Raw genomic sequence first — 22409 nt, 5'->3', positions numbered from 1 at the left:
GGGCCTGTGAGGTCCTGCTGATGTCATCACGACGCGCGAGGATTGGGGGGGATAGGAATTAGAGTCTAAGAGTCTCCTGCCAGTGGGTCGGCTTCAGGCCCTAGAAACTGCGAATCCCAGATTGCTCCTCGGATAAGCGGGCTGGGCTTTGTGGGGTTTACTCCACCTCTTGAAGATCTACTGAGCAGTATGGAAATACGTAGTGAGTTTTAGGGCTGCTCGACGCGTGTACCCAGGAGAGCGTACGACTACACTTCCCAGCATGCATCACGGGAGAGTGGGCTGAAACAATGGGAGAGGTGGAGGAGGAGGAAGGCGGAAGAGTGAGGCGCTGGGCATAGAGATCCCGGAAAGCTACGCTTGGTGGCTCAGATGGTGCCAGTAAGATTCCTCCAAGAAAAGACAAATTTATTTCTTGAAACCGAAATTTTAGTCTGGCCCGTGGCTAACGAAACTTAGAAGGTGCCAAACCTTGTTCCTGAACCTGAGTCCTTCCGCACTCCAGAATTGTTACGTTTCAATCGAAGCCCTGTAGTTTGGTGAGAGGAGCCTAAAGTACAAAGACCTCTTTGAGGAGTTTAGCTTTATCAGCGTTTAGCAGTGCCTTTGCTTGTTACTTTTGAGTCTCGCTGTTAAAGCCTCTTAACAGACTTCAGGTTACAAAACCTCAAATTTGTAGCCGCAGATACAAGGTAGACTGTTACAATCGTTGCTACTTTTATAGGTTCCTGTGCAACAATGCTTCATGACCTGTGACACAATAGCGAAGCAAAAGAAACTGTTGCTTTCTCTCTAAGCACATTGTCTAAAAGTAACACATTTGCCCAGGTCTTGTAACAAACAAACTCACCCTCGCGGCATAATAGAATAGTTTTCCCTCCCTTAATTTAGTATTCCTGTAAACTGCCTACTTATAGTTCAGAGATAATACTGTTTCACAATTTCATATCTTTGAATATTCATTTTCCTAAAATACCCTCCACCGATTAAGTGTGGGCTATAGGTCTGGCAGAGATAAAGTTGCAAGAGTGAACCCAGGGGCTCATGAAGAAGGAGAAACTCTGAAAAGTAAACAGACTGAAGCCGGATGTGGTGGCAAAAACGCCTGTAATCCCAGCCCTTGGTTGAGGCAGGAGGATCACTGAGTTCGAAGCCTGCATAGTGAAACTGTCTCCAGAAAAAAAGAAGTGAACAGGTTGTGACAGAAGAAGTGACTTTTGTGGGTTGTTGGCGTACTGAGGTGGGAACCTCAATTTGCATGGCTCCCACCGTTCAGAGTCCATTCATACTGTCTGACCTTGGGTACAGTACATTTCTCTATAAAATGAGTGTGATAGAGCTTAGTTAATTGGCTTATAACTAAACTGTCGGCACAGAAAAAATAAAACAAGGATAAGAATGGAGAAGAGCAGGCCAAATAGCTCAGCGGATTAAAGCACCTACTTAGGCAGACACAGGGGCCGGGTGTTCAATCCCTGGGCCAGCTGTGCCGGCATGCTGAGATGGTGATTGAGACTCGGCGTGGTGGCATGCACCTGTAATCCCAGCACTAGGGAGGCTGTAAACAGGAGGATCACTATGAGTCCAATTTACACATTGAGATCCTGTAGACCCTGAGGATCCTGTCCTAAAATTTAAAAAAAAAATTAAAAAATGGAGAGAGAAGGACCTTTTCTCCCAGGAAGAAAGTTCTTATGCAGAGCATGCTAAGTTAGGTGACTGTTCTCCCTATTTCAGGTCTGAATTTGGGCAACCCTTAGAAATGTAGAAGAAAGCTCTCATTTATGCTCTGCTTATCTATTCAAGAATGGAACAAACAAGACAATTTTGATTGCCTTTCAGAGTCCCCACCTGGTGAAGGAGCGATTTCTCTAGTTATTTCCAAAAAGTACTTCACTAGGGCCAGGGAAATACAGCGGCATAAGCACTTGGCAAGCACAAGGTCCTGAATTGATCCCTGGTACCAGAAACAACAACAGTTGCCTAACTTCCTCCTTTTGTTCATGATTTTCATTCTTTGACTTTGTGAGACTATAGCTGTTTGCACAGAATCAAGTTTTAATGGGATAGTTTTAATGGGATAGTTTTTATCTCATGCTAGTTAAAAAGATCAAAAAGCTTAATTCTTATTGTGTGAGTAGCCAACTGAGTTCTGATACACTTACTTTCTTCCTTCCTTTGCTGTTACTGTATAATCCTTCCCTAAGGAAGTACTTGATATTTGTTTAGTTTAATATATTTAACAAATACTAAGCATCTATTATGGGCAAAAATGTTATTTTAGATATAAAAGATTTAATTGTAGTTGAGTGACAAGACCTTTCTACATGAAGAAAATGAGTCGTATATGATGGTGGATCACGTATGATCCCAGGCACCTGATCCTCCTGGGAGCACTGTCTGCAATTGTGCTATAAAAATAAGGCATATAGGAGGCTGAGGCAAGAGGACTATGGTGAATTCAAGACCAGCCTGAGCTACAAAAGGAGATCAAGACTAGCCTCATATGCATAGGGAGAACTTGTCTCAAAAAAAAAAAATGCACAGAGCTATTAATAAAACAGTACTGATAATAGGAGATAGCGCCAGCATTTGAAGCTAGAATCTTTGGATTCCAGACTCCAGCTCTGTAAATAGACCCAACACTTCACTCCTCTGAAGGTACCTAACCGCCAACCACACACAAAAGTCCCTATTAATGAATCTGTTCCTGAGGTATTTCCTCAGCACAGCAAGTGGGTTACAAAACCTCGTTACTTAGGAGCCTTGTCATTCCCACCGGTGCTTAACCATCTTACAGGGAAAAGAACTAGGGGTGAGGGGAGAAAGGGTGGAAAAAGAGAAACGGAAGAGGGCTAAGCAAGGAGATGGGAAGAGAAAAAATGACTTTAAAAAAGAATATAAAGAAACTTAGACCCAAGGCAGTCAATGTCTCCTTCAGAGTTACCTAGGAACTTAGTAACTGAAAAGGCCTGCAACTGTACTGCTTGGAACAGCAGCCTCCAGGGGCTTGGTACTATAGGACACGTGCAAGACAGTCCAGTTGGAAACAAGCTCCTTACAGCTTTTGTATTGGATTTCAAAAGTTGCATGTGAACAATGTAAAACATCACATCACTAGTTTTTTCATAGATTTCATGCTGAAAATAATATTTTGGAGATATCAACAATAAGATATCAAAACTAGTACCACCTATTTTACTTTTTAAGACATATGGCCACTAGAAAATTTTATTTTATTTTATTTTATTTTTGGCAGAACTGGGGATTGAACTCAGGTCCTTGCGTTTGCCAGTCAAGCACTTATCCTACTGAGCCATCTCCCCGGCCCCGAAAAATTTAAATTACATATATGATTCACATTTGTGGCTTGCATTATATTTCCTTTTTTTGGAGAAATGATTGATATAGTTTATTTATTTTTGTATTTTAGGGAAGGGTATACAGGGTCTCACTACTAGATTGAACTCATAGTGATCCCCCTGTTTACAGCCTCCCAAGAGCTGGGATTACAGGCACACACCACCACGCCCAGTCTCAATTGCTGTCTCAGTGTGCTTGGGGGCAGGGCCTGCACAGCATGGCAGGCCCGGGGATTGAACCCCTGGCCCCTGCATCTGCTTGACAGCGCTTTAATCCACTGAGCTACTGGCCCTGACATAGTTTATTTAGACTTAGTACAACAGCCACCAGAAGCAGCAGAAGAGAAGCAGCAGGGAGGGTTAGGGAGAAGTGGCGCTGTTACTTTAAAGGAGAATGAGGCAGATCCTTCCAGATGCTGCAGCGGCTTACACGCTGGAGGCCTACTGAAGGCACAGCTTAGGCATCAGCTCCACTCACAGTAAAAGCCAGGTACACAAAAAAGAACCAAATACACATGCAGACATACAGGCAATGATTCTACATGAGCTGCATCCCCTGGGAAACCAAAAGCAGTGTTTAGGCATAGTTCCACCCATCCTTTAAAGCAAGAGTTTAGGTTACCCTAGAATAGAACTAACCACGTAACCAGCTAAGTATCAAAAATAAAAAGGCTCTGGTGAGATGGCTCAGTGGTCTAAAGCACCTACTTGGAACAAGCTTAGCAAAGCACAGGGACCATGGTTCAATCCCCCAGCACCACATGCCAGCCAGCCCTGCCCCCTGGTGGGCTGAGCTGGCCACACACACACATGAATAAATAAAAATAAAAAGGCTCACAATCTTTATTGAAGTCTGTTAACGCAGTACAGTATGTACAAGTGGCACATGGTGCCAATTTTATTTGCAGATAGAGTATTCAAGCTTACAAGTTCCACTTCTGCCACAGTCTTGGCCAAGTCTTCAACTGATGCACAATTTAGCTGCGCTAGACTGCTGACGTGAGCATGCTCTGAGGCAGCACACTCGTTCTTGATGGCCATGTGCTTTGTAAGCCCACGACTGACCACAACTATATTCTTAGCCAGGTGCTGCATTACAGGAAAAAGAGACTCTTCGGTGTACAGCGGGTGATGCCGCAGAGTCGGTGTCCATTCACCATTATCAAGCATTTTCTGTGCTAAGCAAAAAGCTCCTGCTGCAATTTGGAGAGGAGGAAAGTGCACCGTATCATAGTCCAACATAGACAGCTCCGTCAGGTGTTTGGCCAATGTATGTTTCTCAATACTGACCGCTCCAATCTTAGGGGCTCTATGAAGGAAGGGCAGGGGGAGCGGGTGACCCAGAGCTAAGTTTAGAACTCCCAGGATCTTCATTTCCACCTGCCTGATCTGGTGCTTAGTGTAAGTGTTGGTGGTCACGTAGGCAAAGTCCCTGATGTCTGCAGGGTACATTTCTTCATCTTTGCTTGCGATGAACATGGCAGTGACTCTGATCAGCTGCAGCATCTTCTTAGGCACACAATTATTCTTCATGAACCAGTCAGTAATGGACACAGTCATGTGCACGGTCTCCTGCAGCAACCTGAATTCCATCTGAACCTGTACCTGCTAGTCAATTAGGATGGCTCTCACGTTTCCAGTGATTCCTCCACCCAGTAGGTATTTTGGTCTGACTGCCTGCTCTTCCCCAAGTTGCTGGAGACAAGCATAGGTATCTTTCACATATTCACTATAGAGGTTTGGATCTGCTCCATCTTCCACATCCACATCATTCACAGCCAGAGTGACATCAGAGAAGGCCTGACACAGATCTTTGGCAGGGGTACATCCAGAGGTCTCCATGGGGCTTGGAGAGGGAGCATCACCCAAAATGGGTTCAGGAGAAAGTTTTTGTTCCTGAACAGGCACAAGCTCAGGCTCCGGCACACACACACAGGCACTTTTTCCAGAGGTTTACGTAGCTTTTTAGCAGTAACTTTTCCAGTTGCCAAAGTCTGTGCTTCCTTTTTCAGGGGCACTCTGGCTTGCAGCTGCTCACTGACTTTGCTACCAGTGTCTCCGAGAGCTGTTCTTGGCCTCAGACCTGGCTTGGAGGAGGCTGCGGCAGTGACCAAGGGCACATGCTTTGCGCCTGCCATACTGACCGTGGCCTTATTTTCAGCCTTATTTTTTGTGTTTTGGGTGACTTGGAGCACCATGGCTTCCTCTTCACTGGCTAGCAGCAGAACCTATATTTCTTTCCTTTTTTTTTTTTTTTTTTGGGGGGGGGCGTCTTTTTGAGACAGGGTCTCACTGCAATTCAGGCTGCCTTGAGCTCCCTTTGTAGACCACACTGGTCTTGAACTCCTGCCTCAGCCTCCTAAGTACTGGGATTACACACGTGTGCCCTCATGCCTGGCCGCATCACATTGCTATAAAACAAGTGTTCTAAAAACCTCTTTTTCTGGTTTCCCAAAATCTTTTCTAAGAAATCACTCATTTGCCAGCTAATGTGCTTTAGTTGCAAAGCAAAGATCCAATTGCAAATGTCTTTTTTTAAAAAAATGTATTTAGTACAGCGCCTACAGAGTCTCACTACACCGATCAGACTCAAAGTGATCCTCCTGTTTTCAACCTTCCAAACGCTGGGATTACAGGCACACACCACCATGCCCAGTTTCAATCGCTGTCTCGGCATGCCCAAGGACTGGGACCAGCATGGCACACCAGGAATCAAACCCTGGTCTCTGAGCCTGCCTAAGTAGCCACTTTAATCTGCTGAGCTATCTGGCTGGCCCACAAATCTCAATACTCAGCTAACTGAAAGTGGAGGGCCAAAACACAGTAAACATGGTTCTAGTGGCTATCAGGTGAGTTCCATTTTACATACTCCTAGTGTGGTGGTTTTTTAAAAAATAGTCCAGCCAGTGTGGTGGCACATACCTGTAATCCCAGTACTTGGGAGGCTGAGGCAGGAGGATCACTGAGAGTTCAAGACCAGCCTAGGCTACATACCAGCCTGACAGCCTGAACTGCATAGCAAGACCCTATCTCAAAAAGACAATAATAATAATAATAATAATAATAATAATAATTTCCTGTACTATTTTAAAATGAAGTTTACAGATGATGTTCTCTAACTATAAAATTATATCAAAAATTTATGTCATCTTAAACCATGTCATAAAATGAAATCCTTTGAAATAAAATAAACATGTGATTTCGTATACTGAATGAAAGCCGCAACTGGGATGTTTGTACCTATATCTGAGATCACCTTGGATGTGACTGTAAAAATGTGCTATGAACATTGTGACGCTCTGGTCGGTGATAAAGCTCTCTAAAAAGGTGACTAGCACTTAGCAAATTTCTGAACATCAAGTAAATCATCCTTCACGTATGTGAGTTACAGTCCTTAACAATTCACATAGCACAACCCTGCAAAAGTAGCTCATTTTTAATGTATAAAACCTAGGTGTAAGCTTCTTTCACCTATTTAAATGTCCAGCAGGACATGCGCAGGCTGCGTGGGATCAGGACGGTTTTCCTGTATGCACGACCGAGAACCCACACCTCCATCCCACCCTGTGATAAGTACATCGCCTCTGCGTATTCCCAAACTGCTCCCCAGGAAAGGTGCCCTCCCGGATAGGAGCCAACTATGGTCGAGTGAAAGACTCTGCCTGTCCCCTACTCTCTCTCAGCTTGGGCCACGACCCCTGACCAGTCCTGGCCTTTCCAGTTTTTGTCGTGGATCGTCGCCTTCCTCCCTCAGAGGCCCCATGTGCTTTTTGTCTGGAAAACTCAGCTGTGTATCTGGGCAACTCTTACTTGAACCTTCAGATCGCATTGTCCTCACCTTTTCGGCCTGATTTAATTCTTCCTGCTTGGAGTTTCCGCTGGCTGTACTTTTCTGCCATGGTCCTTGTGGCGGCAGTTTGTAATTTCTGTCGAAGCTTTACTCTCCACCTGCCACCCTCAACTCTCAGCTGCCCAAGGGCAGGGCCCTGTCCATCTCGTCCGCTCCCGATTTACTCAGAACGGCGCTCCTTGGGACGCCTAAACTTCAGCATCCAACAATCCTTAAGCAACTGAGTGAAGCTGCGAAACCGAAGGGGAGAAGCGTGCTCATGGAGGACGCGGTGGTTTTTTCCAAAGCAGACGTTGCTGGGGCAAGGCTTGGGGCACCTCTGGCGCAGCTCGGGTCCCCCGCCGTCAGCGCCCGCGGAGCCCTGCTCGTCACCCCCGCCCTGCAGCCAGTGACCATAGAGAGGGCGCGGGCGGAGCGAGCGGCCGGATGCGGTCACCATAGAGACCAGTGACTGACAGGCAGCGGAAGAGGAAGCCGCGGGCCGCGCCGTGAGGTGGCAGCTGCATCCGCGGCGCAGCCGGAGCCTCCGCGGGTTTGGGGTTTGTTCCCCCTCCGGGTCTCTGCCCTCCGCCGGGGTCTCTATGCCTCCCGGTCCCCGCGTGCCGCCGGAGACCCTGTCTCCCTCCATCCGGCCTCCGCCGCCCCCAGCCCGGCCGCCGGGTCCCCTCCCGTGGGCATCGGGCGCCCGCGGTCGCCCCACTGCCGGTGCTCGGTCGAGCGGGCTGAGGACGCGGGCCCCCTCGCGGCTGCAGGCTCCCCGCTCCCCTGCCTGCCTCGCCGGCCCCGGGGTCCCAGCGGCAGCACCCCGCCCCTCCGCGGTCCTGGGGCGGCTTGGGCTGCGGCCGCCGGCCCCGAGTCGTGCCCGAGCCGGGCTCCCGCCGGCCTTCGCAGAGCCCCCGCGCTGCCTCCGGCGGCGGCTCGTCGCACGCGCGCGCGGCTTGCCTGCGGTTTGTTCGGCGTGGTCCCCGGGGCGCGGGGAAGGCCAGGCGCGCAGCGGGAGAGCCTGGGTTAGCGCGCTGCCGGCCCTCTGGAGGGTGAGCGGCAGAGCCTGGCCGCGGCCGGGATACTGAGACAGATGCCCTGCAAAATGGCTCCGTCGGGCCTGGCGCGCCTCTGAGCGGCCGTCAGTGCTGAGTCACCGGCTTGCCCACCGCCTTGGCGAGTGCCGGCTGGCGTGCAGCGCGCGCGGCTGCAGACCGCCCCTGAGAGGAGCGTTGTGTGACCTTGACGCGTGGCAGCGGTGGGGAAGGCCCTGGCCCTTTTTCTTTTGCTGGCCTGCAGCAGCTGTTCAGCATCCTCTTCAGCAGCCTGAGTGGGGATGCTGCCGCTGGTCTTCAGAACAAAGACCCTGAGGCAGATGCCTCTGGTGGGACAGTTGCTTTGATCGAGGGCTTTTGCCTCAGCCCTTCCTTATCAGCCGCTGCCTTCTCTTGCAGATGTGCGTACTTTCTGGGTTAGGTTTGGGAGTACCGAGTATTGCTCTTCCTTCCTGGAGCAATCTCAGGTGTGAATGAAACCCTTGGCATATGTGTACTGCCCGGCCGGAGGGTGCATCCCGCGCCTCAGGACTGACGACTAAGCAGATGGAGTGTGAAGACAGGACAGTCAAGCTTCCTGGGGATCCCGGGCCTGGAAGTCGGCACACCTTGCTCTGTTGTTGACCTCACTGACCTGGGTTCCCTGGTTAAGACTGTAAGCCTCCTGCTGGCTTGGCCCCCATCAACGTACTGACCCTTGAAGCTGTGCCCACTGGGGTACCCACATGGTCAAGGCTGCCACCATGCGACTGAGCTCTCTGTTGGCGCTGCTGCGGCCAGCGCTACCCCTCATCCTAGGGCTGTCACTTGGATGCAGCCTGAGCCTCCTGCGGGTTTCTTGGATCCAGGGTGAGGGAGAGGATCTCTGTGTAGAGGCCGCAGGGGAGCGGGGAGGGCCACAGAATCCAGACTCAGGGCACCGGCTGGACCAAAGTGATGAAGACTTCAAACCCCGGATTGTGCCCTACTACAGGGATCCCAACAAGCCCTACAAGAAGGTGCTCAGGTGAGCGTCCCTGTGTGCATAGTCCACCATGTGGCTTTTAGCTTAGGGCTGCTGTCTGTCTGTGCTTCTGCTTCAGTGTTTGGTTCTGTGGAGCAACAATCCTTGTTGGTGTTTGGCTTCTTGAGACAGAGTGTTGCTATGCATTCTAGGCTGCTTTTGAACTCACTATGTAGTCCAGGCTGGCCTCAAATACTATGATCCTCCTGCTTCAGCCTCTGAAATGCGGGAAGTACGGACATGCACCACGACTGGTGCAATTCTTTGTTGCAATTCTTTGTCTTATTCTCCATCTTTTTTTTTTTTTTTAATGTATTTGGTTGTTACAGGGTCTTACTATGCAGCTTGGACTCATAGTGATCCTCCTGTTTTCATCCTCCCCAGAGCTAGGATTATAAGGCGAGTGCCACTAGCCTCCCACCTGCTCAGCCCACCCTGGGGGTGGAGTGGGTATGGCATGTGTGTGTCAGAGATCAAACAATGGTGCCTGTGCTTGCCTAAGCAGGCGCTTTAGTCCACTGAGCTATTTGGCCGGCCCATCCATCTTGATTTGTTACAGATTTTCTCCTTCTCAGATCTGAGTCTTACCATTGATGTAAAATTGGTGTTCAGCTACTCTAGTGAGCACTTCTTCTAGTAGCTAATCTGTATTGGCTGGGAAGGAAAGCGGTTTCTCCCCTCTCCTCAGCCCCGACTCACTTGCTCCTGGGCGGATATAGACGCTGGATGAGTTGGCCCACACTCCCGGCAGACCCGAGAGCTGACGCCTGCGTGCTGCTCTCTCCGCAGGACTCGGTACATACAGACAGAACTGGGCTCTCGTGAGCGGTTGCTGGTGGCCGTTTTGACTTCCCGAGCCACGTTGTCCACACTGGCCGTGGCTGTGAACCGCACAGTGGCCCACCACTTCCCTCGGTTAATCTACTTCACGGGGCAGCGAGGGGCCCGGACTCCTGCAGGGATGCAGGTGGTGTCCCACGGGGATGAGCGGCCTGCCTGGCTCATGTCGGAGACCCTGCGCCACCTTCACACACACTTCGGGGGCGACTACGACTGGTTCTTCATTATGCAGGATGACACGTATGTGCAGGCCCCCCGCCTGGCAGCCCTTGCTGGCCACCTCAGCATCAACCAGGACCTGTACTTGGGCCAGGCGGAGGAGTTCATCGGGGCAGCCGAGCAGGCCCGATATTGCCATGGGGGCTTTGGCTACTTGTTATCACGGAGCCTCCTGCTTCACCTGAGGCCGCACCTGGATGGCTGCCGTGGGGACATTCTCAGTGCTCGACCTGACGAGTGGCTGGGCCGCTGCCTCATCGACTCTCTGGGTGTTGGCTGTGTCTCGCAGCACCAGGTGACAGCTCTTTCAAGTCAGCCCCAGTCCCCACCAAGTTAACAGTAACTGAGTCAGTGCTCGCTGAGGGGAATCGTTTTATCCTCCCAGCTGCTAGCCTGCCCCTCCGCACTCTCACAGCCCTGAGCCAGCAAGCATATCTCGTCAGGTGCCTGATTCAGTCTCCCCCATCTCCTGCCCTTCCTCAACATCTCCCTGGTATGCCACAGTTGGTGACAATGTAGGTGTAGGCGAGTCCCAGAAATGGTTCCACCCCCAAGAAGAAAGGTGATCACTTTCCAGCCCTTAGAGCAACCTTACTGGCTGCAGAAGGGTAGAACACCTGGAGGATTTTCTGGCTTGAGGCTTTCATGCCCCTGAGGGATAGTGAGATTTGTTGTGGAACAAGGGTGTCCCTGGTGCCTACTCTACTTATCATTCCCAAAACGAGGCACTGACATTAACCTGGGCAAAGGGAGCCACCAGGAACCTCCTGCCCATCCTAGAGCAGTAGGGTGACAGGTGTGACCGGTGAGGATGATGGAGGGCTTGCTGGGACCAGCAGCCTTCGCGTGTGGCACTGATTGGTGTGATTGATCCCTCCAGGGGCAGCAGTATCGCTCCTTTGAGCTGGCCAAGAACAGGGACCCTGAGAAGGAGGGGAGCTTGGCTTTCCTGAACGCCTTCGCCGTGCACCCTGTTCCCGAGGCCACTCTCATGTACCGACTCCACAAACGCTTCAGTGCTCTGGAGTTGGAGCGGGCTTACAGTGAAATAGAACAACTGCAGGTGAGTTGTGGGACAGTGGGTGGGCCTGCGACCCTGGCTGGAGGGTGAGGGTGGCCCACAACCTCTGGGCTTCAAAGGAGCAGCCAGCTGAGCTAGTGGGGCAGGGCAGGGTGGTAGAGCAGGGCAGGAGGAAGGGGCTGGCCATGCCTTTCTACCCAAGGAGGCAGAAGCCCAGCAGCCCCTGTGCTTCTGGAACTCCTAAGAAAGCCCAAGGACAGAAAGGAGGGAAGTACAGATGAACCACAGCCCAGTCATGAAGAGGATGTGTGTGCCCTGGGCAGGAGGGAGAAGGGCGGTCATACTTCAAGATGACCTTTCCTGTGTAAAGTGCATGTCCCTCTCAGCAGTCATCTGAGGTGGGGGTCACTCTTGTCCCGTCTGCAATTGACAGAAGGGCACAGGTGATTAGCCAGAGCTCACTACCAGACTCCTGAGGCCAGGAAGCTGGAGCAGGTGGGGCCCTGGATGGACACTGAGGCGCTCATAGGAGGTGTGTCTCCACCTACCCCAGGCTCAGATCCGGAACTTGACGGTGCTGACCCCCGAGGGCGAGGCGGGGCTGAGCTGGCCAGTGGGACTCCCAGCTCCCTTCACACCGCACTCTCGCTTTGAGGTGCTGGGCTGGGACTACTTCACGGAGCAGCACACCTTCTCCTGTACAGACGGAGCGCCCAAGTGCCCTCTGCAGGGGGCTAACAGGGCAGATGTGGGTGATGCCGTGGACACTGCTCTGGAGCAGCTCAATCGGCGGTATCAGCCCCGCCTGCGCTTCCAGAAGCAGCGGCTGCTCAATGGTTACCGGCGCTTCGACCCTGCACGGGGCATGGAGTACACCTTGGACCTGCTGTTGGAAGCTGTCACTCAGAGGGGGCACCGGCGGGCTCTGGCTCGTAGAGTCAGTCTGCTGCGGCCACTGAGCCGTGTGGAAATCCTGCCGATGCCCTATGTCACCGAAGCCACCCGGGTGCAGCTGGTACTGCCACTCCTGGTGGCCGAAGCCACAGTGGCCCCTGCGTTCCTGGAGGCCTTTGCGGCCAGCATACTAGAGCCACAAGAGCATGCGCTGCTCACCCTGCTGCTGGTCTATGGGCCCCGGGAAGGTGGCCGTGGGGCCCCGGATCCCTTTCTTGGGGTGAAGGCTGCAGTTGCGGAGTTGGAGCGACGGTATCCTGGGGCAAGGCTGGCTTGGCTTGCCGTGAGAGCAGAGGCCCCTTCCCAGGTGCGACTCATGGACGTGGTGTCCAAGAAGCACCCCGTGGACACCCTCTTTTTCCTCACCACTGTGTGGACCAGACCTGGGCCTGAAGTCCTCAACCGCTGCCGCATGAATGCCATCTCTGGCTGGCAGGCTTTCTTCCCAATCCATTTCCAAGAGTTCAACCCAGCTCTATCACCGCAGAGGTCACCCCCAGGCCCTCCAGGGGCTGGCCCTGACCCCCCATCCCCTCCTGGTTCAGACCCATCCCGGGGTGCCCCTGTTGGGGGCAGGTTTGACCGGCAGGCATCGGCAGAGGGCTGCTTCTACAATGCGGACTACCTAGCGGCCCGCGCCCGGCTGGCTGGTGACCTGGCAGGCCAGGAAGAGGAGGAAGCCCTGGAGGGGCTGGAGGTGATGGATGTTTTCCTCCGGTTCTCAGGGCTCCACCTCTTTCGGGCCGTAGAGCCAGGGCTGGTGCAGAAGTTCTCCCTGCGGGACTGCAGCCCACGGCTCAGTGAGGAGCTCTACCACCGCTGCCGCCTCAGCAACCTGGAGGGGCTAGGGGGCCGTGCCCAGTTGGCCATGGCCCTGTTCGAGCAGGAGCAGGCCAATAGCACCTAGCACCCCGCCCCGGGCCCCCCTGTACCTCTGCCTCAGGCAGGGTGAGGCTGGGTGATGGACGGAAGAGGGCTTAGCTTAACGCTGTATTTTTTTAAATAAGAATATTAAAAATGTCTTCTGCCAAATTGGTTTTAGGTCCAGGGAAAATGGGGAGGAGAAGACTGAAGGATGGGTGTGGGGGCTTGTCCAGAAAGGGACCACTGCCTTCCCTCTTCCCAACCCTCTGGGACCCCGGTTTCCAATGATCATGCCACTGCTCTTGAGTGAATAACCTTTAATCCAGTCCTCCCGCCCCTGAGGCAGTGGAGAAGCCAGGCCCGAGCCCAGGGCACAGCCTGCCGGTTCCGGGCCCCAGCCCATCCCTGGTCCGTGGCGGTGCTCAGGCCCAGGCTCCTAGGTGTTGCGTACGACCAGCGACTGCTCCAGCTCCTGCCTGCGCTGCTGGATCTTCAGAGGAAGAGGGCGGGGCAGGGTGACGTGTGGCCCTGTGCAGGACCATCATAGCCCTCCCACGCACCAGGGTCCCCTGCCCTGGCCCTGTCAGAGCAGTGAGGCCATGGCACCAGGAGGTGGTTTTGGCCGACACTTGTCACTGTGGGGGCAGCAAGGGCCACCAGCGAGTGAGGAGGGCGACCCAGAGAGAAGAAGCCTCAAGGGCAAGGGGCACTCCTGACCTTGCAGTAGAAGTAGCGGCTGACAGCCTCCTGGGACCAGGGCTGGTGGTAGAACTCAGCCCGGCGCTCCTCCTCAGGGTTGCCGGCTACATCTGTCATCACCTGAGGGATGCACGGGGTCGGCGCTCAGCCCGGCGCCCCTTGGCTGCCCCGGCGTACACCGTTTATGGTGGTCTTCCTTGTGTGCTTGTCCCCACTCCAGCACCGCCCCGTCTCCCCCGTTCACCTTGAGGTCCCGGCTCTGGGAGCGGAGCAGGTCTTGGACGTAGCCCTTGGGGTCTCTGGAGAAGCTTAGCATGAAGTCCCTCTGGATCTTGAGCTGATTGATGGACTCGATCGTCTCATGGATCTGCAGGTAGAGAGCATTCCCGCCTGGTCACAGCAGTGCACGTGGGGGGAGGTGGCAGAGTGGGCAGGGGAGGGCGAGCTCCCACAAAGAGTGGTCTCTGAGCCCTGATTCCTCCAAGGCCCAGCTGAGCAAGGGTGGGCAGCCCTAAACTCAGAATGCTGGCATCCTGTGAGGGCATTTGGCCCTGTCCCCTCCTGGCCTGTGGCTGGTCTGTCCTAAGTGTGCTGTCAGTCCTCTCTCAGTGGCCATCCTGTCTAGCTCTGGGCTCGGGCCCCACCTTACTGTCCAGAGCACTGATCTCCTGCTGGTTCGCTGTGGACAGGAGGAAGCTGCTCATCTGGCCCTTCAGTGGCTCCTCCACCTCCACATCAATGTCATAGCACGCTGTCTTCTTCTGGTCTGATGGGTCCACGCTGCCAAGGAAATCCAGCCCTTGGTGGCCATGGTGTCCCCACAGAGGCCCAGGGGCCCCTGGTTTGGTGCACAGGGAGGGAAGCAGGGAGGGGAGGGAGGGCTGGGAAGGCAGGCGCAAGCTGGACCACCTCACCTGATGACATGGTTGATGACAATTGGGTCAGGGGGCAATAGCAGGGCTGTGAGGCGCTGGGGAATCTCGGAAAACTTCAGCCGGGGACAGTCAAAAATCTGAAGGGGGACAATTGGGGAAAATCTCACTCTTGTGTGTAGAGAGATTGTGGCTGCAGTTCTAGGTCCTTCCATTCTAGAAAGGCCACCAGAAGCTGAAAGCCAGCTTGGCTGTAGGTTGGCCAGTGTGGTGGACAAGGGCTTGCGACAGGACCTGAGCCGCCTGCTGGGGTGTGTGTGAGCCCTGCTCTGTCACACCTTGCCACCTTGAATAGGTCACCTAAGACCCCTGGCCAGGGCGTCTTCATCTCTGGGATGGGACGGTTTACAGTCCCTGTCTCACGGGGTATCCCGAGAAATCACTGAACCCATGCAAAGTGCCTGATGAAGCGGTAAGCGCTCAATAAATAGCCCCTGCTATTTCTGCCCAGGTTTACCTGCTGCGCTTCTTCTAAAGCACATTCATGATATTACATGGTACTTTGGGAGAATGTTACCCCAGCACCGTGGTTGTTTGCTTTTGATTTTTACTGCTGAGGGGACAGGCCACATCAAAGCTGAAGAGCAAGGCACGGAACAGCAAAGCTAACTTACCTGAAGTCTAGTGCTGCGTCTAGAACCCAGGGACCATAACCCCAAATACAAAGAATATGCCCTTCCTTTGAGGATGTCCTTGGCTCTCCTAACTTGGGGAGCCTACGTGGGGGCATTGTGGCATGAGGCTCATCTGGAGAAAAGCTGGCCTAGACCCCTAGCCCTCCTGGCCCAAGGCCATGTCTGTGGCCATTTCTCATCTTACAGACTCCAGCAGGGAGATGGGTGTTACCTGTGAACAGTTGCTTCTCAGACCCCTGGGCTTAGCAGAGGTTACCTGCTGGAAATACTTGTCCCCGTTGATGTACTCCTTGTCGTGGGAGTCCTGTAGCCTGTTCGTCTTCACGTACTGCCACAGGGCCTGCACAATCGCTGAGCGGCTCTGGGTGTGCAGCCCCAGCAGCCGGGCCAGGCGGGGGTCCAGTTTGAACTGGGGAGGCTAGGAAAGGGTGACCAGAAAATTAGATCAAAGGGAGGTCATGGCAGAGGTTCAGGGCCAGGCACCTTGGTTGTGATTGGGCTCCTTGGAAACAAGATTTGGAGGAGGGGTAAGGAGGATGAGGGGGCCCCTTAGGTCCCTGGTGTGGCATCTGGGACACGGGGACAGACACAGACCTGGTAGTCCAGCATGAGGAGCAGCGTGCAGCGCACACTCAGGTCCCCTGGCCTCTTCACCTGGAACCCGTCTGTCTCCTGGGTTGTGGGTGTCCGGTGCCACTGTCCCCGGGGGAAGGGCTGGGTCACCTGCAGGCCCATCTGGCTCAGTGGCTCAGGGCTCTAGTGTGGTCCCTGAGCCACATCTGTGCAGGTCGTTTGGAGCCTTGGGCCTTCAGGAATGTGGATTCAAAGGCAGAAAAGATCTGCCTTACCTCAACAAGGTGGTTGTCAGGGCCATACAGGTCTTTGTCCAACTCAATGACCAAACTCTTGAAGAAAGAAGAGAACTTCCGCTTCTGCTTGCTGGGCTGTGTGGGAAGAACAGGGGCCATGGCACAGGGTGGGCTGAGCTGGCAGGGGGCAGGGGGCACACTTTGGGGTGGCCTTCTGCACTCACACCCCAGACCCACCCACTGGGTGGGAGATACCCTGGGCCTTCCCACTGCCCGTACCCACCCCAGGACACCTGGAGAGACCTGGGCCAGGACGTACATCATCCAGGAGCTTCCCCTCCACCCGCAGCTCCCAGGAGGCAATGCTGCCATCCGAGTCCTCCGCGTCGGGCTTCGCAGGGTTAAAAGTGTTGGAGATATAAAGACGCAGCTTCCGCTTTTGCTGTAGAAATAAAGAGCATAATACAGGGCAAATGCTGTGTGCCTCCACCCCGGGGGAACCCTGCTTCCCCGTCTTGGGCACAGGGTTAGAAACCTCTTCCTGCCACACTGTAGCACCTTCATGGGCCTCTTGAGGGCCTCCTGGATGTCCACCCGCTTCCGCATGATGGTTTGATCCAGCTTCCTTTCAAACGCTAGGAGGTCCATGTAAGCCTGGGACTCGGGCACCAGCTCCCGAATCTGGAGGAGGGGCAAGCAGGATTGAGGCTCAGCGGATGTGCTGTGGAACAGGAGCCTGCCATGCACCCCCAGGGCACAAGACGCTGGACAGGAGGGGGCTGATTGCAGACTAGGAGGTTGGAGAGTACGGCTGGGACCTCTCTCCATGGCCCCATGGTGCAGCCTTCACAGCAGGGCCTCTGCTGCTCCCTGAGATCCAGGGCAGCTCACTTTGCAGGGTGAGCAGCCCCGCAAGTGCTAGCACCTACCCTTCTCATCTTGTCACTTCCCCTGTCCCCTGGTCACCCTTGGGTCCCTGCAAGCAGCTGAGGGGCTCTGGAGTCCCAACAGAAAAGATGACTAACACTGCCCACCTCTATGCTGGCACCACTCCTGGTATCTGAACCATGTCACCTAACATCCAGCTGGGCCTGGGTCCCTTTACGATGCCATCAGGACATGTGGCTACCTTCTGTCCCCTCACTCCACTTGGCGGCCTCGTTCCTCCTCTTTGTCCCAAGACTTTCTGTCTGCAGACCGCTGGTGTTCAACCCCCCCAGGCGCCTCCTTCCCTCACTCGGCCTCACCCCGCCCTCTGGCCTGAGGAGCCTCACTTCTTAATGAGCTTTTTAAACAAAAAGTGAAAGTGGTGTGGCGCTGAAGCTCTGCTCCTGGGGGGAAGGGCAGAGCGACAAGGTGGGGGCTGCTGGGGGCTGCAGTGAAAGGCACTCACCCTTTGAGGGAGGATTTTGTCAGCCATCTTCCTCCTCTTGGCACTGTACATTTTTTAAAGAAAAAACCAGGTTACCATGGTGACAGATCTGGGAGTAACGAGGCCACCTGCTAAATTATCCCGACATCTCCGCCCGCCTGGCTGGGGTTCCCACAGCCCACTTGTCTGCCTGCCCGCCCGCCTGCCTGCCTGAGGGGCTATGACAGTGGTGTGTGGAGCTGGTGTGCTGTGGTCCTCTCTTAGGAAGTGGGGTGATCAGTGCATCCTCTAGCCTGCGACCCCTTTTCCACACCACCATATCCTCAGGCCCAGAGAAATTCAGGTTTAAGATGGACTGGGGTTAGGGGAGGTGTTTGAGGAAAGCTGGGGGATGGGGAAGATGGGCACAAGGAGGACCTGCCCTTCCTGCCAAGCAGGGGTGCGTGTCCAGGGGCCTGTGAGCTCCGATAGGGGGAGACACCACCCCTCCCCGTGCCTAGACAGGAGGGGCCAACACGAAGCTGGTGGGATTTGCACGTCTTCCACCCCTGGACGGGAAGAGACCACCAAGGACAGGGGTACTTGTGCTCTAGGACCACCTGCCAACTGGGCAAGGGCGACGCACCAGACGGGCCTAGAGACAGTGTGCAGGGAGGGGTGCTCTCCTGCGTGTGACTGCACAGGGCCACAAGCCTTTGATGGGCACCAGCCAGGACCTGGACTCCTGACCCACAAGCTGCTTCTAAGCACCTCGGACACCCTTGGGGAGCAAGAGCTAGAAAGCACCCCAGAGGAAGGCTCCACACGGCCCCTCCCTCTGGATCCCCTGGAAGGCTAGAAGAGCTACTCATTAAAGGTTAGCACTTAAAACTAAGTATCTATGTGAAACTCCCCATTTATACAAGATAAATCATGGAATGATTATCTGCTACGCAAAAACGATGATGAACTTTGCATAATAATTCATCGTGGGATTCTTAAAATGGTGAATGCCTTGTGTAAAAAAAATCCAATAATGAAGTAAAATTGATGTTACACCTTTTAGAGGAACCCATCTGTTGTGCAAAAGGAAACGTGTGTTTGGCTAAACAGTGACCCCCCGCAGGGTCACGTCCTGCCAGGAGGCAGCAGGGGCTTTCGGGGTGTCCCTAGCTGCCCAGAAAAGGAAATAGGCTGGCCGGGGTGGCCTGGGGGCAGAACTGGTACAGAGGAAGGGTTATAGCAGCACCTCACCTTTTGGGCGCCTAAAAATGACCTGCACAAGTCTGGGTAGAGACTGCCACCCACAGAGGAGGCCCCAGGCCGCAGTCCTATGGCCAGAGATTCCCACGGGGAAGGTCTGGCTGGAGTGGTCCTGGAGACACCTCCAGGGGCTCACAGGAAGATGTAAGGGGAACTACACTTTAGGGAACAGCAAAAGCTCTCCCCCATCCTATCTTCAGTCCCATCCGCACCCCAAAGACTGAAACATCACCCAGAGCCTGGGGTCAAGAGTGGGGAGGGGAGTTTGGCAGGTGACAAGGAGCAGGGCGAGGGAAGGGGCACTGCCCGTGACGGCCGCAGCCTGTCTCGCGGGCACACAAAAGAATCAGACCGGTGTTCCTGAGCCCACCTCCCGGAGGGCATCCCACCCAGAGGCGGCCCTGCCAGCCGCTCCTGCTCTCTGGGGCCGCGTTTCGCCCCCGGCCCCGCCCCACTCACCTGCGGCTCCGCGCGGAGGCGGTGGGCACCGGCTGGCCCTGGCTCTGCGCGGGGCTCTGCCCGGGTGGGGGCGCTGCTCGCTTGCGGGCGGGCTCCATGCCCGCGGGGGCCAGGCCGGGTCGCACGGCGGGGCTGCCCATGTACGGGGAGCCCGGGGGGCCCATGGGCGCCCCCTGGTGGGGCATCCGGGCTCCGGACGGCATCCCAGGACGCTGGGGGCGGGGCGGGGGAAGAGAAACCGGCACCCGTGGGTCAGACTCCGGTCCCCGGCCGCAGGGCGGAACTGGCGTCCCTACCCGGACCGATCCCCCACACCCCACTGGTGACCCTGGGCGCGGGTGAGCGCGAGGGTGGGCGGGGCGGGGCGCTGGGACCCGCGCGATCGGGGGAGGGGCTCGGCGCCCGCGGCGGGAAGGGACGCGGCCAGGCAGGCGCCCTGGGCATCGCGGCCGCGGGCGCAGCGGGTACCCGAGGGCTGGGAATGGCGAAGATGCTCGCGGCACATGCCGCCCTGCAGGGCGACCGAACAGGCCCTCTCGTCCCCACTTGACAGATGAGGCAACTGCGGCTCAAGGAGAAAGGCGACCTCACCAAGGTCACGCCGCACTCCTGGCACGGTGGCACTGGACGCAGGCTCTGCCCACTCCTTCCTCCTCACAGGGCAGTCTCCTCAGGTTGCTCAGCCCCTTCTCAACCACCCCCCTTTCTGCCCCTACCCCACCCCGGATTTTGGCTGCTTGGTCTCAGACCTTACTCTCTTCGGCAGACTCGAGTTCCACACCCGGGGGCTCCCCGACTTATCCCCCTCCCCCAACTCTGCCAGGGTGAAGGCTGGGGGCAGGGCAAGGGCACCTGAGGGGCTGACGTCAGACCCTGGCAGGTCTCTCTGATTGGGAGCCGGAAGCTGGGCTCCAGGTGGGCTGCCAGGGAGCCCTGTATGGTCAAAAGCAGCAGCATCTCCACCAGGTGCACCAGGTCCCCTGCCAGTGCCCCGGGGCACAGAAGGGCCCACCCTCTAGACCTCCTCCACCCCTCATGCTACCCCAGTGTGAGCAGAAGTCGGGGACCAGAGGGGCGCTGGAAGGTGGCATTCCAGCCCACTATCACTGCACAGTGAGGTGGGTTCAGATGAGGTACAAATGTCTCCCAGAGAAGTGTTTCAGATCCCTTTTGTCCAGACCCAGAAAGGAGACAAGCAGGGCCAGATAGAGGTTCAGTGGCCACAGGTGGAGGGAAGTGGGGGAGAGAAGGCCACTGGGGGAGGGAACATAGACCCTGGCTCATGTGAGCATGCTCCCTACTTTTCCCCAGCGCAAGGGGGGTGCCCTGCCCTGCCCTGTGCTTGGTGTTTCCCTCCCTTCACTGTGTCTGACCCTAACACCTCCACTCTAGCCAGCAGCTGTCTCTGCCCATCTCTCTGGCCATGGAACCTGCCTCTGCCTGCCTCCCCCACCACACCTGACCCTGTCACTCACACCTCCAGGGTGGCAGCCTCAGCAGAGCCCAGGCTCAACCATCCCCACTGGCACAGACAGGACACTGGGAGCGGGGTCCTCACAGCCACCCAAAACCAAAGCTCTAACTTGCCTGCATTTAAATCCCCATGGTGCCTCATTCTCAATAGTGGCCTCTTTAAAGAGAACTCCCCAAGGAGCAAGGTCAGGACTAGCAAGAGCACTGGCCCACGGGAGGCCCTGGGAAGTTGCCCCCCAAGACCCCCAGGGCTGGAGCAGGCTGCCTCAGGGAAATCCTGTTCCTTATCACTGCAATCCCACTCCTCAAGGCCAGCATACCAGCTGACTTACAAAGAGGCCCTATTACCCACTGGCATTTCCCCCTAAGAGGTAAAGATTTGGGGGGCTCTGAGCTCTCCTGGGGCCACAACCCTAATGGACCAGGGTGAACCTGCCTACTTCCTGTCTACATGGCCCCCACCCCTACCATTCCCACCCTCCCTGTCCCTCCCAACCCAGCCCCCTTCTCCTCTGCTCAGGGCTTCATCCCTGAGGCCCCTGCTCCTTCTAGGTCCCCACGTGTCTCTGCCTGGAGCAGGACAGTGCAGTGCTGTCCCTTTGGTCTCTAGGCCTCCTGTCCCCAATTCCAGCCCTTCCTTCACACTTTGAGGTGTTAAGGCCATCCACTTCCAGTGAAGCTCAAGGGGTTCCTCACAAGACCCCATAACTTGGAGTCTGACCCTAGAACAGTCGTCTTCCAGACCCCCAAGCTTGAGGCCACAGCCATGCCCCAAACCCTCCTGAGAAGAGGGAGAGCTTCCCTCTCGGTGGCCCACAGTGCTTCCAGGGTCACCTGCTCCTCCCGTCTCACAATCAGCACTACTTTCCCCAAGGATGAACAGGGACAACAGACAGCCCAGTGCAGCCGCGCCTGTCCCGGTCCCCTACCCAACCCCCAACCCCAGGGCAGAGGAACACCTGGGCCCAGTAGGAAAGAATTGAAGACAACATGTCCAGCGCAGAGGGGACCCCCTCCCCACACCCACACGCCAGCGGGGGACAGTCCCAAGTCCCACCCCCGGCCCTGACAAGCGCCCATGCCAACGCCTCCCTCCCCGCTGCCGCCGCTGCCGCCGCCGCTGCCGCCGCGCGCCCATCCCCAGCGGCCGCCTGGCGACGTGTTCGGATGCCAGGCGCAGGCACCGTCCTGGCCCGGCCGTGTGCCCCCGGCAGAGGCCGCATGTCCCGCGGCGCCCCGGGGCCCCTCCCGGTCCCCCCTCCATTCAGCCTGCGCCAGCCCGCACCCTCCCCCGCTAACTTTCCCCCACTCACCACCCCATGGACCAGAAACTCAAAAAGTTTGCTTTTCGTGGCTTTGCGCGCCCCTCCGGCAACTTCGTCCGCGGCCATCGGGGTGGGCTCCGCGGCGCCTCTCACTCTCTCTCTCTTCCTCTTTCTTTCCCTTTTCTGCCTTTTTTTCCTCCAACTCTCCCCTCTGAGTCCTGCTGGGCTCTCTCACACTTCTACTCGAGCGGAGTGGGGAGGGGGCCCCTTCAGGGCTGCCCTGACGGCCCACGGCCCACGCCGTCGCCGCCGCCCGCCCGCCGCCGCGGCTGCCGCATTCCAGCACTGATAAGCCAGAAATAGTCCGGCGGCC

At 55.6% G+C, this 22409-nt stretch overlaps 2 protein-coding genes and 1 pseudogene across 2 annotated transcripts; 1 reads left to right on the top strand and 2 right to left on the bottom strand.

Annotated features, from left to right (window-relative positions):
* Window positions 1-4202: 4202 nt before the first annotated feature.
* Window positions 4203-5596, bottom strand: LOC101584123 (annotated as a pseudogene).
* Window positions 5597-7667: 2071 nt separating this feature from the next.
* On the top strand, window positions 7668-13321 carry Chpf2 (chondroitin polymerizing factor 2). Its single transcript, XM_004628980.3, has 5 exons — window positions 7668-7751; window positions 8649-9255; window positions 10042-10606; window positions 11192-11374; window positions 11886-13321. Exons 2-5 carry the CDS (start codon window positions 8975-8977, stop codon window positions 13191-13193), a joined length of 2337 nt encoding a protein of 778 aa, XP_004629037.1. The 5' UTR covers window positions 7668-7751; window positions 8649-8974; the 3' UTR covers window positions 13194-13321.
* Window positions 13322-13452: 131 nt separating this feature from the next.
* Smarcd3 (SWI/SNF related, matrix associated, actin dependent regulator of chromatin, subfamily d, member 3) lies at window positions 13453-22409 on the bottom strand. Its single transcript, XM_004628979.2, has 13 exons — window positions 22085-22409; window positions 19299-19510; window positions 17619-17661; window positions 16784-16906; window positions 16545-16667; window positions 16265-16360; window positions 16011-16112; window positions 15673-15834; window positions 14764-14861; window positions 14494-14629; window positions 14094-14216; window positions 13868-13969; window positions 13453-13640 (listed from the first exon to the last, which is right to left on the bottom strand). Exons 1-13 carry the CDS (start codon window positions 22160-22162, stop codon window positions 13587-13589), a joined length of 1452 nt encoding a protein of 483 aa, XP_004629036.1. The 5' UTR covers window positions 22163-22409; the 3' UTR covers window positions 13453-13586.

Source organism: Octodon degus, unplaced genomic scaffold (assembly GCF_000260255.1).
Source record: "Octodon degus isolate 3935 unplaced genomic scaffold, OctDeg1.0 scaffold00027, whole genome shotgun sequence".
In the NCBI taxonomy this organism is placed as follows: domain Eukaryota; kingdom Metazoa; phylum Chordata; class Mammalia; order Rodentia; family Octodontidae; genus Octodon; species Octodon degus.
The sequence above is the reverse complement of the archived record's forward strand: the minus strand, read 5'-3'. Positions and strand labels throughout refer to the sequence as shown.

Bases quoted from the DNA above. Each gene is read 5' to 3' on its own strand.
- Smarcd3 (XM_004628979.2), bottom strand. From the start codon at position 22,162: ATGGCCGCGGACGAAGTTGCCGGAGGGGCGCGCAAAGCCACGAAAAGC. The intron at 15,835-16,010 runs GTCTGTGTCTGT...ACCCTTTCCTAG, and splicing joins TCCTCATGCTGGACTACCAG to CCTCCCCAGTTCAAACTGGA. The intron at 14,862-15,672 runs GTAACCTCTGCT...GTCCCCCTTCAG, and splicing joins GGGACAAGTATTTCCAGCAG to ATTTTTGACTGTCCCCGGCT.
- Chpf2 (XM_004628980.3), top strand. From the start codon at position 8,975: ATGGTCAAGGCTGCCACCATGCGACTGAGCTCTCTGTTGGCGCTGCTG. The intron at 9,256-10,041 runs GTGAGCGTCCCT...CTCTCTCCGCAG, and splicing joins CCCTACAAGAAGGTGCTCAG to GACTCGGTACATACAGACAG. The intron at 10,607-11,191 runs GTGACAGCTCTT...TGATCCCTCCAG, and splicing joins GCTGTGTCTCGCAGCACCAG to GGGCAGCAGTATCGCTCCTT.